General features: G+C 41.1%; 1 protein-coding gene across 9 annotated transcripts in view; it reads left to right on the top strand.

Moving 5' to 3' along the window:
* The window catches only part of LOC144593653 (nuclear receptor coactivator 7-like), a 98,004-nt gene that overhangs the window by 24,150 nt on the left and 54,352 nt on the right, over positions 1–19,502 (top strand). For 8 of the 9 annotated variants that reach the window (XM_078399564.1, XM_078399563.1, XM_078399566.1 and 5 more), the window contains one exon: positions 7,114–7,385. In XM_078399564.1, the coding sequence (XP_078255690.1) occupies positions 7,114–7,385 (272 nt within the window). Of the gene's footprint in view, positions 1–7,113; positions 7,390–19,502 lie in introns of those variants that run through there. The other variant, XM_078399572.1, reaches the window with a different exon arrangement.

The following is a 19,502-nucleotide window of genomic DNA, read 5'->3' as shown; positions in this document are numbered from 1 at the left end:
GAATCTCAAAGTAGGATGACCGCAAACTCTCAACGATTCCTTTTACTAGGTTAAAATATAATGATCTATCTTGTAATTCCTATTGCAATAGGTTCGATGAAACATTAAACTTTTAAGATGGTAGCACGAAGTCCATTAATATATATTTATAAATGTGTGGAATTATCATTAACTGTTTTTTATTTAGCATTCAGTGTTCTTACTTCACACTCCCGAACTTTGGATAATTCTGTTAAGATTAATAGTTTAAATAAAACTTTTAAAATTTATCTTGGCTGCTATTTGCCTTTTCTATTTGGAGAAAAAGTCATTTATTATACATTGAATATTACCTTTAGTAATCATGCTCTTATGATCTTCCTTTTGCTTTGGTTGTGGCAATAGTCAAACTATTTTGTCTCTTACTGAAATTGTCAATTAATATAAAGTTTCACCCTTTTTTCCAAGCATGTGTTCAAAGGTTTCAAAAGTTTAATGTCATGTGTACCAATTAAGGTACAGTGATATGTGAAATACCATGCAGCCATACTAAAATAAAGCAACAAGACACACAACTACATAAAAGTTAACATAAACATCCACCACAGTGGATTCCTCATATTCCTCACTCTGATGAAAGGCAATAAAGTCCAATCCGCTTCCTCTTTATTCTCCCGCGGCCGGGGCAGTCGAGCCATCCGTCGAGGTGATCGAAGCTCCTGCAGCCAGCGGTCGAAACTCCCTCGTCAGGGCGGTCGAAGCTCCTGCAGCTTGGAGCTCCCGAAGTCGGTCTCTGATCAGAGACCGCGAGCTCCACGATGTTAAAGTCCACAAGCTTCCGTGGTTGGAGCTCTGAGGTCGATCCCTGGCAAAGGGATCGCAAGCTCCACGATGTTAAAGTCTTGCAGGCTCCCGTGGTTGGAGCTCCCGAAGTCGGTCTCCAGCAAAGGCCACCAACTCGATGTTAGGCTGCAGTGCGGACAGAAATACAATACAGAAGGAAAATCTCATCTCCGTCAAGGTAAGAGATTAAAAAAAGTTCCCCCCACCCCCCACATAAAACAAGCTAAAGAATATTAAAAACATACATTGAACACGTACTATTAAAACAACTAAGAAGGAAGTGGCAGACAGACTGTTGGCGAGGCAGCCATTGCAATATCATGTGTACCAATCAAGTTATCACAATACATTCGAGAGAAAATGAACAGCAATAAGCCAGCATTTAAGGCATAGTATGAAGGGAGACTAGCCATACCCGTGCTAAATACAATAAAATTCACAGTGCCAGATTAGCAATTTTTCTCTGGATAACTTTCTACCCAAATCCACTTTAATTTAACTATTTTTATCAATGTTACACAGTAATACATTTTCCAGTGAGTTCAAAAGGAGTGTGAAATATGTAAGTAATCTGTATTGTGGCTCTGGACACAAACTTATCTGTGTTCCTGACTCCTGGTGTTTTGGAACCCAAATCCAGTATGGCCACACAGCCTGCTTGCACTCTGGACACCTGACTTGCACGCGGTACTGTACTTTAACTGTTGATTGATTTGTTGTTGTTCCGCGGCATCATGTGTCAGGTGTGCTGTTTTTTTCCAATCTATTCCTCTGATACCAGACTACTCTGACATAGTCTCATGAGAAATGTTGAAGGAATTCAACATTGGCTGGGCTATTGTCATGTTTTCTGCTGGTTGGTAATGTCATATATGGATGTAGGAGCAGGTCAGTTATATTATTGAATGCAAAGCAATAGGATATGGGTATGAATCTTTTCTGGGAATTATCGATCTGGATTGTATCACGATTGTTATGTGGGAGATTAATAACTTTAAAAAAATGTCAACCAATTAAATACCATGTCAACATCAATCTTAGTTTTTTGAGCTCTTGGATCATTTATTTTTTACCAATGAACAGGATTGGATAGAAGGAAAGGTGACCGGTTTTCTTATAACACTTCACAATTCTATAATGGCCAACAAAAAGCTTCAGATGTCAAAATTGATGTTATTTCTGCCTTTAAAATGCTTGTATCTCTTAAAACCTCTTCCATTGGACATGGAAAAACCAAAACACCTACTATGATTGCAGTCTTTTCAGTTGAACTAAAGTAAAACATATTAGTAGTGTTCTAAGTGTTAGAAGTGCTGCAGATCAGGCAGCAGTTATGGAGAAAGCAACAACTAATATTTCAGATTCTTCATTGTTATCACAATTGGGAGAAAGTCAAAAACAAAAAGGGAAGTATATGTTATAGTGGAGAGCAGCAGATTAAATCGGAGTTGTCCTACAGTGCCCTCCATAATGTTTGGGACAAAGACCCATCATTTATTTATTTGCCTCTGTACTCCACAATGCCAGATTTGTAATAGAAAAAAATCACATGTAGTTAAAGTGCACATTGTCAGATTTTAATAAAGGCCATTTTTATACATTTTTGTTTCACCATGTAGAAATTACAGCAGTGTTTATACATAGTCCCCCATTTCAGGGCACCATAATGTTTGGGACACATGGCCTCACAGGTGTTTGTAATTGCTCAGGTGTGTTTAAATGCCTCCTTAATGCAGGTATAAGAGAGCTCTCAGCACCTAGTCTTTCCTCGTCTTTCCATCACCTTTGGAAACTTTTATTGCTGTTTATCAACATGAGGACCAAAGTTGTGCCAATGAAAGTCAAAGAAGCCATTATGAGACTGAGAAACAAGAATAAAACTGTTAGAGACATCAGCCAAACATTAGGCTTACCAAAATCAACTGTTTGGAACATTAAGAGAGCACCTGTGAGCTTACTAATTGCAAAGGGACTGGCAGGCCAAGGAAGACCTCCACAGCTGATGACAGAAGAATTCTCTTGACACTAAAGAAAAATCACCAAACACCTGTCCGACAGATCAGAAACACTGTCCAACAGATCAGAAACAAATCAGGGGTTAGGTGTGAATTTGTCAATGACCACTGTCCTCAGAAGACTTCATGAACAGAAATACAGAGGTTTCACTGCACATTTATGTGTATGTGACAAATAAATTGACTATTGACTACACAACAAGATGTAAACCACTAGTTAGCCGCAAAAATAGGATGGCCAGGTTACAGTTTGCTTAGAAGTACTTAAAAGAGCAACCACAGTTCTGGAAAAAGGCCTTGTGGACAGATGAGACGATGATTAACTTATATAAGAGTGATGGCAAGAGTATGGATGAGAGAGGAAACTGCCCAAGATCCAAAGCATACCACCTCATCTGTGGTACTGGCTCACTTATCTTCATTGATGATACAACTGCTGATGGTAGTTGCATAATGAATTCTGAAGTATATAGACACATCCTATCTGCTCAAGTTCAAACAAATGCCTCAAAACTCATTGGCCGGCGGTTCATTCTCCAGCAAGACAATGATCCCAAACATACTGCTAAAGCAACAAAGGAGTTTTTCCAAGTTTAAAAAATGGTCAATTCTTCAGTGGTCAAGTCAATCACCCGATCTAAATCCAATTGAGCATGCCTTTTATATGCTGGAGAAAACTGAAGGGGACTCGCACCCAAAACAAGCATAAGCTAAAGATGGCTGCAATACAGGCCTGGCAGAGCATCACCAGAGAAGACACCCAGCAACTGGTGATGTCCATGAATCGCAGACTTCAAGCTGTCATTGCATGCGAAGAATATGCACCAAAATACCAAACATGACTACTTTCATATACATGACATTGTTGTGACCCAAACATGGCCTGAATTGGGGGGACTACGTATAAACACTGGTGAAACCAAAATGTATAAAAATGGCCTTAATTAAAATCTGACAATGTGCACTTTAACCACATGTGATTTTTTTCTATTACAAATCTCAAATTGTGGAATACAGAGGCAAATAAATATTGGGTCTTTGTCCCAAACATCATGGAGGGCACTGTATGCTACCTTCAAGTCACTTCTTAAATTGAAGCCTATTGCCAAAATTGCTGAAGCTCATCCTCTAGTAAACTTTCAACTGTCACAGCTAACAACAACAACAACGACATTATCTGTTGCTTTCGTGCCTATAGAGGCATGATTTACAGGGCATTGTGAAGCCACATTTGAATGGCTCTGCTATAGACAATAGGTGCGGGAGGAGGCCATTCGGCCCTTTGAGCCAGCACCGCCATTCAATGTGATCATGGCTGATCATTCTCAATCAGTACCCCGTTCCTGCCTTCTCCCCATACCCCCTGACTCCGCTATCCTTAAGGGCTCTATCCAGCTCTCTCTTGAATGCATTCAGAGAATTGGCCTCCACTGCCTTCTGAGGCAGAGAATTCCACAGATTCACAACTCTGACTGAAAAAGGTTTTCCTCATCTCAGTTCCAAATGGCCTACCCCTTATTCTGTGGCCCCTTGTTCTGGACTCCCCCAACATTGGGAACATGTTTCCTGTCTCTAACGTGTCCAACCCCTTAATAATCTTATAAGTTTCGATAAGATCTCCTCTCATCCTTCTAAATTCCAGTGTATACAAGCCTAGTCGCTCCAGTCTTTCAACATCTGACAGTCCCGCCATTCCGGGAATTAACCTAGTAAACCTACGCTGCACGCCCTCAATAGCAAGAATATCCTTCCTCAAATTTGGAGACCAAAACTGCACACAGTACTCCAGGTGCAATCTCACTAGGGCCCTGTACAACTGCAGAAGGACCTCTTTGCTCCTATACTCAACTCCTCTTGTTATGAAGGCCAACATTCCATTGACTTTCTTCACTGCCTGCTGTACCTGCATGCCTCCTTTCAGTGACTGATGCACTAGGACACCCAGATCTCGTTGTACGTCCCCTTATCCGAACTTAACACCATTCAGATAATACTCTGCCTTCCTATTCTTACCACCAAAGTGGATAACCTCACACTTATCCACATTAAACTGCATCTGCCATGCATCCGCCCACTCACACAACCTGTCCAAGTCACCCTGCAACCTCATAGTATCTTCCTCACAGTTCACACTACCACCCAGCTTTGTATCATCTGCAAATTTGCTAATGATACTTTTAATCCCTTCATCCAAGTCATTAATGTATATTGTAAATAGCTGCGGTCCCAGCACCGAGCCTTGCGGTACCCCACTAGTCACTGCCTGCCATTCTGAAAGGGTTCCATTTATCCCCACTCTTTGCTTTCTGTCTGTCAACCAATTTTCTATCCATGTCAGTACCCTACCTCCAATACCATGTGCTCTAATTTTGCCCACTAATCTCCTATGTGGAACCTTGTCAAAGGCTTTCTGAAAGTCAAGGTACATCACATCCACCGGCTCTCCCCTGTCAATTTTCCTAGTTACATCCTCAAAGAATTCCAGAAGATTAGTCGAGCATGATTTCCCCTTCGTAAATCCATGCTGACTCGGAACAATCCTGTTACTACTATCCAAATGCTCTGCAATTTCATCTTTTATAATTGACTCCAGCATCTTCCCCACCACTGATGTCAGACTAACTGGTCTATAATTTCCCATTTTCTCTCCCTCCTTTCTTAAAAAGTGGGACAACATTAGCTACCCTCCAATCCACAGGAACTGATCCTGAATCTATAGAACATTGGAAAATGATCAATGCGTCCACAATTTCTAGCGCCACCTCCTTAAGTACTCTGGGATGCAGACCATCAGGCCCTGGGGATTTATCAGCCTTCAGTCCCATCAGTCTACCCAACACCATTTCCTGCCTAATGTGGATTTCCTTCAGTTCCTCTGTCACCCTAGGATCTCTGGCCACTTTAAGGAGGCACGTATGTGTCATTATTTGCAATAATTGTTCTGGATTTTTAAATCACTTGATAGGCCTAGATTTATAAGAATTAAAACATTACCAATTTCTTCCCTGTGTGTGCATTTATAAAATAGAAAATTTGTTCATTTACTATGAGAAAGCGAACACTAGTATTTTGCTTTGGCGAGTGTTGGCAAGTATTGGAAACTAGTCATTCATGTTACTTGGATGAAATCTCTCTGCTGCATCATGATTAATGATTTTTTTTCTAAAAGAGCATTTTGCCTTGAATATGTTTTGAAGTGAAAAAACTAAAGAAGAGGACAATAACATTAGGCCCAGTTGAAATGACTGATTTTTGTTTTTGGCTGAAGTTTTGAAGCTAAATAATTAGCCTCAAAGTGGAATGTAGTTTAATTGACACATTGTAAAGGAACTAATGAAGCATCTGAATGTGCAGCTTGTTCTTTTAAGCTGTTCGTTGTTTTCCAGTTTAAGTTAACACGTTTACCCACATTTAAGAGAAACAATGGGTTCACCTGATATCCTGGTTAGGAGGTAGGTAAACAACAAGGATAATGATTACGTGCACTCTTTGCAGGATATGTCATGTGGTATCCTGCGCGGATATGTACCAGACCTTTTGCTACTTTCACAGCATATTATTGATAATTTGGAAAAAAAAAGAGTTGAATTATTGCAATTCACTTTTATCCTTCAATGATCATAAATGTAATTTATACCATTTTTAATCCTCAAATGGAAATGTGGCCAAAAATAAGGGAGGTATACCAGTGCAGTCTAAGCAGAGGTTTATGCAACTATAACATTTACCCCTTTGTATCGTGACTCTTTGAATGAGTATACATTAACCTTATTGTACCAATTTACTTCATTGTTTTTTTCAATACGTGATTGCTGTTAATGAATTCCTAAATTTCTCTGTTCCTGCGCAGTTCATAACTTTTCATTATTTATGTCGCACTTACATCTACCTCAAGTAAACTGAAACATTTTCTTTGGGTGGAAGGAACTCAGAATAAAATGACAATCGTAAAATACTGTGTCAAGATGATATCAGAAAGTAGTTTTTTGCACAAATGGTAGAAATTTGGAATTTCCTCTCAAAGAAAAGTAATTGATGTTAAATCAGATAAAGTCCAAAACTGTAATCAGTGATCTTTGTTAACAAAATATTATCTGGGCACATCCCAGAGCATGCCAACTTCTTATTTGAAATAAGATGAGATGGAAAAATGAATTTGTTATCATCATGGTACATTGCAAAGTACTTTAAAGCATATTACATTTCTAATGATATTTCTGCACATACAAACAGCAATTGTCTTTCTAACAAATTCACAATAATGTTTTATTTAAAGGTTAAAAAGAACAAAGCAGCTAAAACAAAAAGAAGCAGAACCTTCAAGTTGCAATACTGAAAATCCATTGCCTAAAATAGAAATACAACCTGGTGAAAATGACTTGAAACAAAATCTCAGTGTATCTTCCCAACATATGGTTGACGATGAAAAGCTTAAGGATAATTCAGAAAATTCTTTGAAAAAAGGAGATAATACTGCAGATAATAAAAGCAAACCCGTTCAAAGGAAAGAAATCCGACGTGCGGAATTGAAGAGCTTTTACTTGTCTGGTAGGTAATTACAAATTATTTCCCAAGCAAACCATTTTTCAATTACATAAAATGAAAAGGTATGGTGGAGAAATATTTCTGATGTTGCAAATTGAGAGAGGTGAAGATTGGGTAGATGGTCTGAACCCTTTTCCCAGGGTGGAAACGTCAAAGACGGGAGGGCATAGCTTCATGGTGAGAAGTCGCAAAGGTTAAAAGAGATATGCAGGGCAATTTTTTTTAAAGAGGGTGGTAGGTGTTTGGAACGCGATGCCGGGGGTGGTGGTGGAAACGAATAAGATAGTGGCATTTTTAAGAGGTTTCAGATGGGCATGCAGGGGTATGGAATGGAGGGGTATGGATCATGTGCAGGCAGATGAGATTAGTTTAGTTTGGCATCGTGTTTGGTGCCGATATTGAGGGCCAAAGGGCCTATTCCTCTGCTATACTTTTGTATGTTCTATGATATCCTTCTTTAGGAAGGAGATCAAAACTGCAGACAGCACTCTAAGTGTGGTCTCACCAGATTCTCTGTAACAAGGTATTCATGAACGTTTCATAAAAGGTATTTATTGGTATGAAGGCCAACATACTACTTTTCCTTTTACTGCTTGCTCCACCTGTTTGCTTTCAGTGACTGGTGCACAATATCATCCAGGCCTCTTTGTTCCATTTCCCAATCTATTATCTTCCTAATAATATTGTGTCTTTGTATTCGGTATGAAATGATAATTTCACATATACCCATGTTGTACTGCAATTGCCACGTATTTGCCTACTTGTGCAACTTTTCTAAATTACCTTGAAGCTTCTTTGCATCCTCATGTTTCACAATCCCATCCACTTATGGTTGGTGGCGAGTGGAAATATTACATTTGGTTCTCCTGTGAATAGCTATAGATCAAGCACTGATTTCTTTGGCGTGCCACAGATCACTGCCAATTACCCTAATAAAGTCTTATGTGTTCTTGCTTTGTTTCTTAGCTGTCGAGAAATTACCAACCTCTGTCAGTATATTACATTTCCTACCCAGGTTACCAGTCGCCTTACTATGGACACCTGGTACAAATGAACGGGCATTTGGGAAACCAGAGGGATGGATGAGGTTGAATTTACTGATTGCAGTTAGCTTCTGGGTGGGAACGGGGCATTTCTGCGTGCCTTCTCTTGCTACATCCCTCCCATTCTCCAATTCTTCACTGCAACAACTAAGTGGAGCAAAGTTGAGAGCACTAAGCAGACTTACTTGCTCTTTCAGCAGCTGGTGGCTGCACTGCCCGTGCCTGCTTGCGGTCCCGTCACAGATGTTTCTGTGACCCTCATCCATGAATCCTTTTTGTTTATTTTATGACTTATGAACAGTTTGGTTTGTGAACAGTTTTCAGGAATTGACATCTGTCAAAACCAGGGGTCTACCTATATCCCAATCACTTCTGCTTTAATTCTGTGCACTTATCCCTTAACACGAGACTTTATCAAATAGTCTTAAAATCCAAATAAACCCCATCCACTGGGTCTCTATCTGTTCTACCAGTTATATAGAGTCAAAGAGTGATACAGTGTGGAAACAGGTGCTTCGGATGAACTTGCGCACATCGGCCAACATATCCTAGCTACACTAGTCCCATCTGCCTGTGTTTGGTCCATATCCCTCCAAACTACCTCCTCTGGCAGCTTGAGTCCCAGCCTCAACCACCTCCTCTGGCAGCTTGTTCCATACACCCACCACCCTTTGTGTGAAAACGTTTCCACTCAGATTCCTATGAAATCTTTTTCCCTTCACCTTAAACCTATGTCCTCTGGTCCTCAATTCACCTACTCGGCAAGAGATTCTGTGTATCTATTCCTCTCATGATTTTATAAGATCACCCCTCATCCTCCTGCACTCCAAGGAATAGAGTTCCAGCCTACTCAATCTCTCCCTATAGCTCAGACCCTCTAGTCCTGGCAACATTCTTGTAAATCTTCTCTTTCCAGTCTTTCCTATAACATGGTGCCCAGAACTAAACACAATACTCTAAATGCGGTCATAGAGTCATAGAGTGATACAGTGTGGAAACGGGCCCTTCGGCCCAACTCGTCCACACCGGCCAACAATGTCCCAGCTACCCTAGTCCCACTTGCCTGCGCTTGGTCCATAATCCCTCCAAACCTGTCCTATCCATGTACCTGTCCAACTGTTTCATCAACGATGGGATAGTCAAACTGATATCTCACCAATGTCTTAAACAACTGCAATATGATCTTCCAATTTCTATAGCCTTCATCAGTCAGAGTATTGAGTAATGTGCCAAAAGCCTTTTTGACCATCGTATCTACCTGTGGCTTGTCCTTCAAGGAACCATGCACCTGCACACCTAGATCCCTCTGCCCTACCATTCACTGTGTAGGTCCTGCCCATGTTACACTTCCCAAACTGCAACACCTCACATTTCTCTATATTAATTTCCAACCATTCATCAGTCCACCTGGTCAATCAATCAAGATCCTGTTGCAATTGTTCACAAACATCTTCACAATCTGCGAAACCACCTACTTTTGTATCATCAGCAAACTTGCTAATCTTGCCACGTATGTTCTCATTCAAATCATTGATGTAGATGACAAGCAGTAACGGGCCCACACCGAACCCTGAGGCACACCACTAGTCACAAGCCTCCAGTCCAAGAAGCAACTTTCCTCCATCACTCTGCTTCCTTCCATGAAGCCAATTTTCTATCCATTCATCTATCTCTCCTTGGATCCCCATGTGAGCTAACCCGCCAGAGCAGCCTACCATGCGGAACTTTGTTGTATACCTTGCAACAGGTTTACAACATACAGAACTGTGTCTCGGACATGGTAGTGAGCAACACAGGGGCCCCACAGGCCCCAAGGTCCTCTCTCCCTGTTATTTATCTACACCTTGGACTTCAGATATAATTTGGACTCCTGCCACCTGCAGAAGTTTTCGGATGACTGCAGTTGTGGACTACATCAGTGAGGGGAGGGAAGCTGAATACAGAGGTGTAGTCAACGGCTTTGTTGAGTAGTGTGGGCTGAATCACCTGCAGCTCAACACCGACAAGACTAAGGAGTTAGTGGTGGACTTTAGGAGGAGAGGAACACCCCTGTCCCCTGTTTCCTATCAATGGTGTGGATGTGCAGTTTACCAAGGAGTACAAATACCTTGGAGTGTACCTGGACAGTAAACTGGACTGGTCCAGGCCGCTGAGGTCCTGTACAAGAAGGGACAGAGCCAGCTGTACTTTTTGAGAAGGCTCCGCTCCTTAAACGTCTGCAGTAAGATGCTGCTAATGTTCTACCAATCGGTGGTAGCCAGGGCCATATTCTGCACTGTTGTATGTTAGGGCAGCAGGGCGAAGGCTGTGGATGCCAATAGGATTAACAAACTCATCAAAAAGGCTGGCTCCGTCCTGGGGGCGGAGTTGGATTAATGGGAGGTGGTCTTGGAGGGGAGGATGCTCCTCAAACTGCAGAGCATCCTGGGCAATACAGCTCACCCCCTCCATGATGCACTGGTCAACCTGATGAGTACCTTCAGCGACAGACTGATTCCACCAAGATGCAGTACAGAACGCCACAGGAGATCCTTCTTCCCTGTGGCTATCAAACTACAACTTCTCCCTTCTGTCGTGGGGCAGACTGACTCTCCTCTTTCCCCCCCACCCCCTCCCCCAATCTTTGCACATCCCTAATCCTTTCCACTCGTCACTTCATGTTTCATGTATCTTGTGTTTTTGACTGTTAGCAGATCAATTTCTCTCCCGGGATAAATAAAGTTCTATCGTATTAACAGCTCTGCCCTCATCGACCTTTTTGGTCATGTCTTTAAAAAACTCAATCAGATTTGTGAGAGGCGACCTCCCACGCACAAAACCATGCTGACTATCCCTAAGCAGCCCTTGTCCATACAAATGTCTGTATATCCTATCCCTCAGAAAACTCTCGAGTAACTTTCTGACGACAGATGTTAAGCTCACTGGTCTATAGTTCCCAGCATTTTCCAGTCTTCCGGTATCTCTCCTGTATTTAAAGGGGACTTGTAAATTTCAACCAGGGCTCCAGCAATTTCTTCTCTAGTTTCCCACAATGTCCTCAGATATATTTGATGAGGCCCTGGAAATTTGTCTACCTTTGTACACGATTGTACCTTCAACACCTCTTCGACCGTAACACTGACTGCTATCAAGGCACTTCCATTGACTGTTCCAAGTTCCTCCGTCATCCTGTACTCATTCGGACCTTGCCCATCTCCTGTGGCTCCACACAGAGGTGACCGCTTTGATTCCTGAGGGATCCCACTCTCTCGTTACGCTTTTCCCCCTTATGCTATCTGCCAGAGCTATCTCCTGGCCCCTTTTCACCCTTCTGATTTCCTTATTTAGTTTACTCACTTGATCCCAGCTGCCTATACCTGCCCCATGCATCCTTCTCAACAAAAAAACTCTGTGATATGCCAAATATGATTTTCCTTTCAAAATGTTACTTTGATTTTATCCAATCCTTCCAATATTTACTAATATACTCTATTATTGTATCCTTTCTATCACATTATAATGATCACTGGCACCTACCCTTTTTAGTGAACTTAGGCTAACTGATCTGTGATTTCTTATTTTCTCTCTCTTTTATTTTTAAATAGTGGAATTACATTTGTCACTGTCCACTCTGCAGGAATTGTTCCATATTCAACTGAATTTGGAAAAGAATTCTAACCAAAACAGCAGTATTTCTCTGCTTCTTCTACTTAGCACTTCAGGGGGCACATGTTACAGGCTTGGTGATTAATCAGCTTTCAGTGTGATTAATTTCTCCAACTCCAATTTCTTTTAATTCATCCTTTTAGTTGGCATTTCTAGTGAGGTATTGATGTCCTCTGAAAACAGAAACGGGGGATTTGTTTAATTGCTCTGCCACTTATAAAGTTACTCTTGCTCATTACTATGTATTTGGGTCTATGTTGGTGTCCAGCAAAACAATCCCCTTCCTTTTCTCCTGATACCCTACACATTTTTCTCTCTCATTATGCATCTACTCCATTTTTCATCCTTTTTCCAATGATCAATACTAAAGGATCATTTGTAGCAGCCAATAAACCCAATGGTATGTCTTTGGAACATGAGAGAAAATGGAGCATTCCCCTATCAGAAGCCCATGTTGTCACAGAGAACATACCCACTCCACAAAGGAGATGATTAAAACCCAACCCCTGGAGTTGTAATGCAGCAACTGTTACTGCTGTGCTATTGTGCAATGTCCCCAGACCTGCTGGACTGAGGTATCTGCAATATTATCTCCTGAATCTCTCTCTGAACCAACCTCACTGGCACACTCTCTTGACCTAAAGAATAGTTCTAAAGTATTTAATCAAAGGGATATGGGTGCTTCCGAGTGCAAAAGTTCCAGGCAACAGTGTGCATTCTAGATGTCTCACCCATCAGATGTAGTCACCTTCATAATGTTTGGGACAAAGACCCATTTATTTATTTGCATCTGTACTCCACAATTTGAGATTTTTAATAGAAAAAATCACGTGGTTAAAGTGCACATTGTCAGATTTTAATTAAGGCCATTTTTATACATTTTGGTTTCATCGTGTAGAAATTACTGCAGTGTTTATACAAAGTCTTCCCCATTTCAGGGCACCATAATGTTTGGGACACATGGCTTCATGGGTGTTTGTAATTGCTCAGGTGTGTTTAATTGCCTCCTTAATGCAAGTGTAAGAGAGCTATCAGCACCTAGTCTTTCCTCCAGTCTTTCCATCACCTTTGGAAACTTTTATTGCTGTTTATCAACACGAGGACCAAAGGTGTGCCAATGAAAGTCAAAGAAGCCATTTTGAGACTGAGAAAGAAGAATAAAACTGTTAGAGGCATCAGCCAAACCTTAGGCTTACCAAAATCAACTGTTTGGAACATCTTTAAGAAGAAAAAGAGCACTGGTGAGCTTACTAATCGCAAAGGGACTGGCAGGCCAAGGAAGATCTCCACAGCTGATGACAGAAGAATTGTCTCTATAATTGAAAAAAATCCCCAAACACCATTCCAGGGTAATCAAGGAGGTGGCTCTAGAAATCTTGGATGCATTGGTGATCATTTTCCAACGTTCTATAGATTCAGGATCAGTTCCTGTAGATTGGATCCCCACATTTCAAGAAAGGAGTGAGAGAAAACAGGGAATTATAGATCAGTTAGCCTGACATCGGTGGTGGGGAAGATGCTGGAGTCAATTATTAATGAGGTAATAACGGCGCATTTGGATAGCAGTAAAAGGATTGGGCCAAGTCAGCATGGGTTTATGAAAGGGAAATCCTGCTTGACTAATCTTCTGGAATTTTTTGAGGATGTGACAAGTAAAATGGATGAAGGAGAGCCAGTGGAAGAAGTGTATCTGGACTTTCAGAAAGCTTTTGATAAGGTTCCACACAGGAAATTGGTGGGCAAAATTAGAGCACATGGTATTGGGGATAGGGTATTGACATGGATAGAGAATTGGTTGGCAGACAGGAAGCAAAGAGTAGGAATAAACGGGTCCTTTTCAGAATGGCAGACAGTGGTGAGTGTAGTGCCGCAAGGCTTGGTGCCTTTATTAAAAATGGCCTTTATTAAAAATGGCCTTTATTAAAATGGCCTTTATTAAAATCTGACAATGTGCACTTTAACCACGTGATTTTTTTCTATTACAAATCTCAAATTGTGGAGTAAAAGGCAAATAAATCAATGATGGGTCTTTGTCCCAAACATTATGGAGGGCACTATAAGTATCCAAAAGCACCCATACATTGCAGCAATATCTTGTTTTCAGTCCTCCATTTTAATTGTTTAAAGGGAAGACAAGAGATGTGTAAAATAAATTAAACTATATTAAATGCTATATGTTTGTTTAAAACATGACCAACAGATGCTACTAGTTATATACATGTCACGATCAGGAATAGCTACTTACCTGCAATTCTCAGATTTTGAACTAAACTGCACCACCCTAACCCTCCTTCAGCAACAGAATGCTACGGCACACCTGTTGTATTAGTGTGGATTTGTCTTCTAATTGTTTTGCACCATTTAGTTTTTACTGTCTTGCAGAATTTCTGTATGCTTTATGTATAATTTGTTGTGTGCTGTTTGAGTCTATGTGCCTGTGATGCTGCTTCAAGCAAGATTTTAATTGTATCAGTGCTGTACTATACTTATGCACGACTTTAAATGTGACATATTGAATTTATTTTAAGATGCCACAGACCCTGATCTGTTAACCTATCAAACCAAATGCCAGTGGGAGTTAGGGTCACTGATTAGTGTCATTCATTGTCCTCTCTACCTCCATATCAAACTACAGCATAGAAACAGGCCCTACCATCAAGTACTTACCTACATTAATCCTATTTATCAGCACCTTGGCCTTCTATGTATGGAAAATTCAAGTGCCCGCATAGATATTTGAATGTTGTGAGAGGTCCCTCTGTGTCACATACTCCATCAGTCCTCGGACAGTGTTTTGCAGATTCCAATGACCTTCTGGATGAAAATGTTCTCCGGATCTCTTTTAAATCTCTTGCCCCTAATATTGAACCTAAATGGTGTGGTTTTAATACATACTGTCTACTTTGTTATAATTTTGTACATCTCTCGGGTCCTCTTTCGGCCTTCTCTGTTCAATGGATAACAAACCCAGTCTCTCCTCAAATTGAATTGCTCCAGCCCACATCCTCGTAATTCTCTGCACTTTCTCCAGTACAATTGCATCCTTCCTGTAGTGTGGTAACCAGAAGTGTGCACAGTATTCCATTTATCGCTGAAACAATGTTTTATAAAGTTGTACCACAACATCCCTGCTCTTACATTCTATGCTGAAGTTAATGAAGGCAAGTATCGTATATGAACATTGAATTCTCCAATTTTAGGTAACCTTCAAGTACCCCCCTCCAGGTGTGCCCAACCCACCTATTAACGCCCCCTCCACCCATCCCCAGCATTTTCCTCCCTCTTACTTCACAATCTGCAACTCATCAAACCTGTCTCACACCTTCTATAAGACAGGAGCAGAAATAGGACATTGAGTCCACTCCACTATTCAAACATGGTTGTATTGTTCTTATCTCAGGCCTTTGTACCCGTGTGCCTATCAAAACCCCCTTCGTGTGTGTTGACCTATTACCTGCCGTGCTTTTTCCTGCCTGTCTCCTTTTCTAGCTTTCTTCTCCCCCCACCATCAGTCTGATAAAGGGTTTCCACCCAAAACTTCACCTGTCCAAAGATGCTACCTGACCTGAGTTACTCCAGTACTTTGATCCTTTCATCACTTTTACCACACCATCGACACGCATACCTTTAACACATTATCTACCTGTGCTGCCATCTTCAGGAATCTTTGAACTTCTGTGCTGAAATCTTGCCATTTCTCAGTACCATTCGTTATGAAAATATCCTACTCTTTTTTTCGTCCTCCCAGTTGCATCATCTCACATTTACTAGGGCTAAATTTACAGGACTCATGGGAAACGAGTCAACCTACATAATCTCCACACCAAAATTAAAATCAACCCTGCTTCAGAGCTGCAATATGCAGGTGGCACTTGCATTTACCTGCATTCGGAGGCTGATGGTCAAGTCATGGACTCTTGCATTGAAGGATATGAGAGGAGGGCCCTATTCCACAAACGGAGGCATTCGCAAACGCTCGTCATAGATGTACATAAATTGCGGACGACCTATATCTGTCCTGTATGATTCTGTATGATACCACCCTCTGTTTATTTTATTTTTTTCTCGCTTTGTTTTTCTCACCGGACCTTTTTGTCTTTGTGTCAGGTTCTTTGTCTGCCGATTTGTGTACCTGTGTCTCAATCTTTCACTTCCGTAGATTCCCATTCAAATTGAGAAGATTTGGAACAGTTATTCCACATATTTTGAGTTTTAAAACTTGAGATCCTACAGTTGTAAATACAGTCATCATCAACCGCAGCGTAATACGTGTAGATTGTTCGATATATTTTTTAAAGTTTACTTTATATTTGTTTAAAAGCGTGACCCAGAATCTTACCAACTCCGATTTTCAGCCATTCCAGATCCAAGATGTTATTGGCTGTCGTGAGAGGGAGCTTCTGTAACTCCTTCAGGTTTAGAAATTGCCTGCGTTTCTTGTAGCAAAAAGGAGCGTAAAATGTCATAGCCTTCGGTTTTATAGTCGAGCAGCCTGTTTCTGCTGTGATAAAGTGTGCAGTACGTGCTGTGCGTGTGTTTACATCGACCACATGGGACCGCTGTGTTCCAGTTGGAGCTAACGTGGTGCAAAGCACGTCCGTGGTTTTGAGACAGCGCGCCAGCTTTGACTTCTGGTGATAGACAGCAGCTCCGTTGATGTTTCTGGAATTGATGATGTAGGACGTTTATGAAATCGAAATGAGCGGATAAAGAAGGAGCAATCAATTTGTCGCACAATTCGTCTCGATTACTTTCAAGCATGTTTGCGTTGGAATTTTTTATGCATGATCCCGTTGAAATGTGGAGGGTTTTCACTCCGACTAATTGCAAAGCTACTTGGGAAATGCAGCCCGAAGATGAAGATTCACTTTCTTCTGGTTATTCCACGTTCGGCGGTAGCCAAGAGTCATTGAACGAAGAAGCCGAAAGAGTGAGTGGCAAAGAAAACATTATTCAATGGGTTTCTTCCAGTATGTACATACTGACTTTTTTCACCCAATATTTTAAATGAGTGACTATTCAGTTATATGACAGCTGCAAATCCTCTAATACTAAATGTTTCGAGCCGGACCCTATTATCTATTGATGGCGAATAATTGCTTTTTTAATTTGTAAGAGCTAGGCAATTTATTCCTTCCGTTGACAGTTTTTGCCCCTCTTACTGTTCCCTGCTCCTTCAGTTTTACTTAAAACAGTTTCACAAATAACAACTATTGACAGCTCAATCCTTAAACTGGCATTACACCTTCAACCTTGCTTTCTTTTCCTCCTTTGGCATTTGAGCCACTAAATTTCCAGAAAGTCTCAAGTCGTTTTAATTGGTTACTGCCCATTTCTTAGCATAGAAATGGCTCACATTAATGTCATACTAGTTGCACTGTGTGCAATGCCCCCTTACCTTCTTTGTGAACCATTTGCTGCTTTACCATTTTTTAATGCTCTGCATCCTCATCTAACTCGTTCTATTCTTAACTTAAATGGTTGCATGGGCTTTTCCTGCACTGGAGCATTACATGGTCTAATTCATCAGCTCAGCAACATCATTAAAAACAAAATGTTTTCATTCTGTTCATTACCTGGTCTACACCTCTCTTGATCACTTCACTGTCTCCAAAGTGTCGAGGTATTTGTTGATATCTGGTGCAGAAATTTCTACACAGCACTGGAGGTCAGAATTGAACCGGGCTCACAAGAGCTCCGAGGCAGCAACACTGCTGCCCAAGAGGTAACCAAACTTTCCCTACATTTTGAAATTCTTAATTTTTGTTCAGATCAATCTACAATCTTATCCCTCAGTTCCTTCCATCTTTATTTTAGTTTATTATTGTCAGAAGCTCTGATACAGTGAAAAGCTTTTGTTTGTGTACTATCCAGTCAAAGAAAAGGCTATATGTGAATACAATCAAGCTGTCCAGTGTATACAAATAAAAATAATGATAAAAGGTACAATTAGTGTAAAGGTATAACATTGAAGTCCAATAAAGTCCGATTTTAAAAAGAGTTCAGCGGTTTAAAATGAGGTAGATGGAAGGTCAAGACCACGCTTTAGCTGATAAGAGGACCATTCAGTTGCCTGATAACAGCTGGGATGAAACCGTTCCTGAATCTGGAGCTAAGTGTTTTCAAACTTCTGTACCTCCTGCCTGATGGAAGAGGGGAGAAAAGGGAATGTCCTGGCTGAGACTGGTTCATGATTATGGTGGTGGCTTTGCTGAGGCCACACGAAGTGTAGAAGGGAGGATGGTTTGCCCGATGGGTTGGGCTACATCCACAGTTCTCTGCAATTTCGTGTAGTCTTGGATGGAGCTGGTCCCAAAACCAGGCTGCTGTGTTTCCCGATAAGATGTTTTCTATGATGCATCAGTCGAAGATGTTGGGAGTTGTTGGAGGTAAGCCAAACCTCCAAAGCCTTCTGAGGCATGTGCTTTCCTGGCCACAGCTTCGATGTGGCTGGTCCAGGGCAGCTGAGTGTAGACACTAGACCGAAAAGCATTGATACCTCCGTAAATCTATGACAGTGCTGGAAACTGAAAGGCCCAAGAGGTTGTGTTGATAACTCCCAGCATGGCAACAAGAGATTGGGGCTGTTATGTTGTTGCTTACGAACAATAATATTTATTCTCCAGGAGATTTGTTTTACAGAATTGTGAACTTCTGGCAGATAATTGCATTAATTGGGTTTTTTAAAATACGACTTGTTACAGTAAACTGCTTATTTTGAATATATAAAGTCCATTCAACTATCTGTCATCATTACTGTAACAAGAATTGGTAACAACAAATTTAAGAAAGTTCCAAAACAAATACAGAATGCTTAGAGAGTTTTATTAGCAAAATAAAACTTTTAAGGGCTTGTCCCACTTTGGTGATTTTTAAGGCGACTGCCAGCGACTGTCAAAGTCGTAACAGATCGCCGAAAACCCTTCGATTTGTTTTTTAACCCTATGACAATGTCTACAACAATGACCACGACAATGCCTACGACAAGCTACGACAACCGGCGACCCACAATAAGAAAATAGTACCAGTCAGTATATATCTCACAAAAAAGGCACGAGGATTGTAGGAGAAAACACAGTTCCCATATCACACAATATTCATCCATTTGACAATTGTGGGCGGATAGAATTATCACTTGGATGCAGCATGTCTTTGTTTCATTTCCCGAGGGCGGATGTATACCAAGATCATCTAGAATCGACCATTACACACCTACACAAGTGACTGCCATGCTCTGCTCGGCCGCTTTGCATGACAAACACGCATGAGAAAAAACTATTCGACAGCAACGTCGATCCACACAAGGTGCTCATTCGCGGTACTTTCCTGACCCATGAAAGAATGGAGATTTCCTGCTTTAAGCAAAGTGGTCATTTTGGGACAAGTAGACTTCAGAGATACAGCGTGGAAACAGACCCTTCGGCTCACGGAG

This window comes from Rhinoraja longicauda, chromosome 5, assembly GCF_053455715.1.
Source record: "Rhinoraja longicauda isolate Sanriku21f chromosome 5, sRhiLon1.1, whole genome shotgun sequence".
NCBI classification, from domain to species: Eukaryota; Metazoa; Chordata; class Chondrichthyes; order Rajiformes; family Arhynchobatidae; genus Rhinoraja; species Rhinoraja longicauda.
The sequence above is the reverse complement of the archived record's forward strand: the minus strand, read 5'-3'. Positions and strand labels throughout refer to the sequence as shown.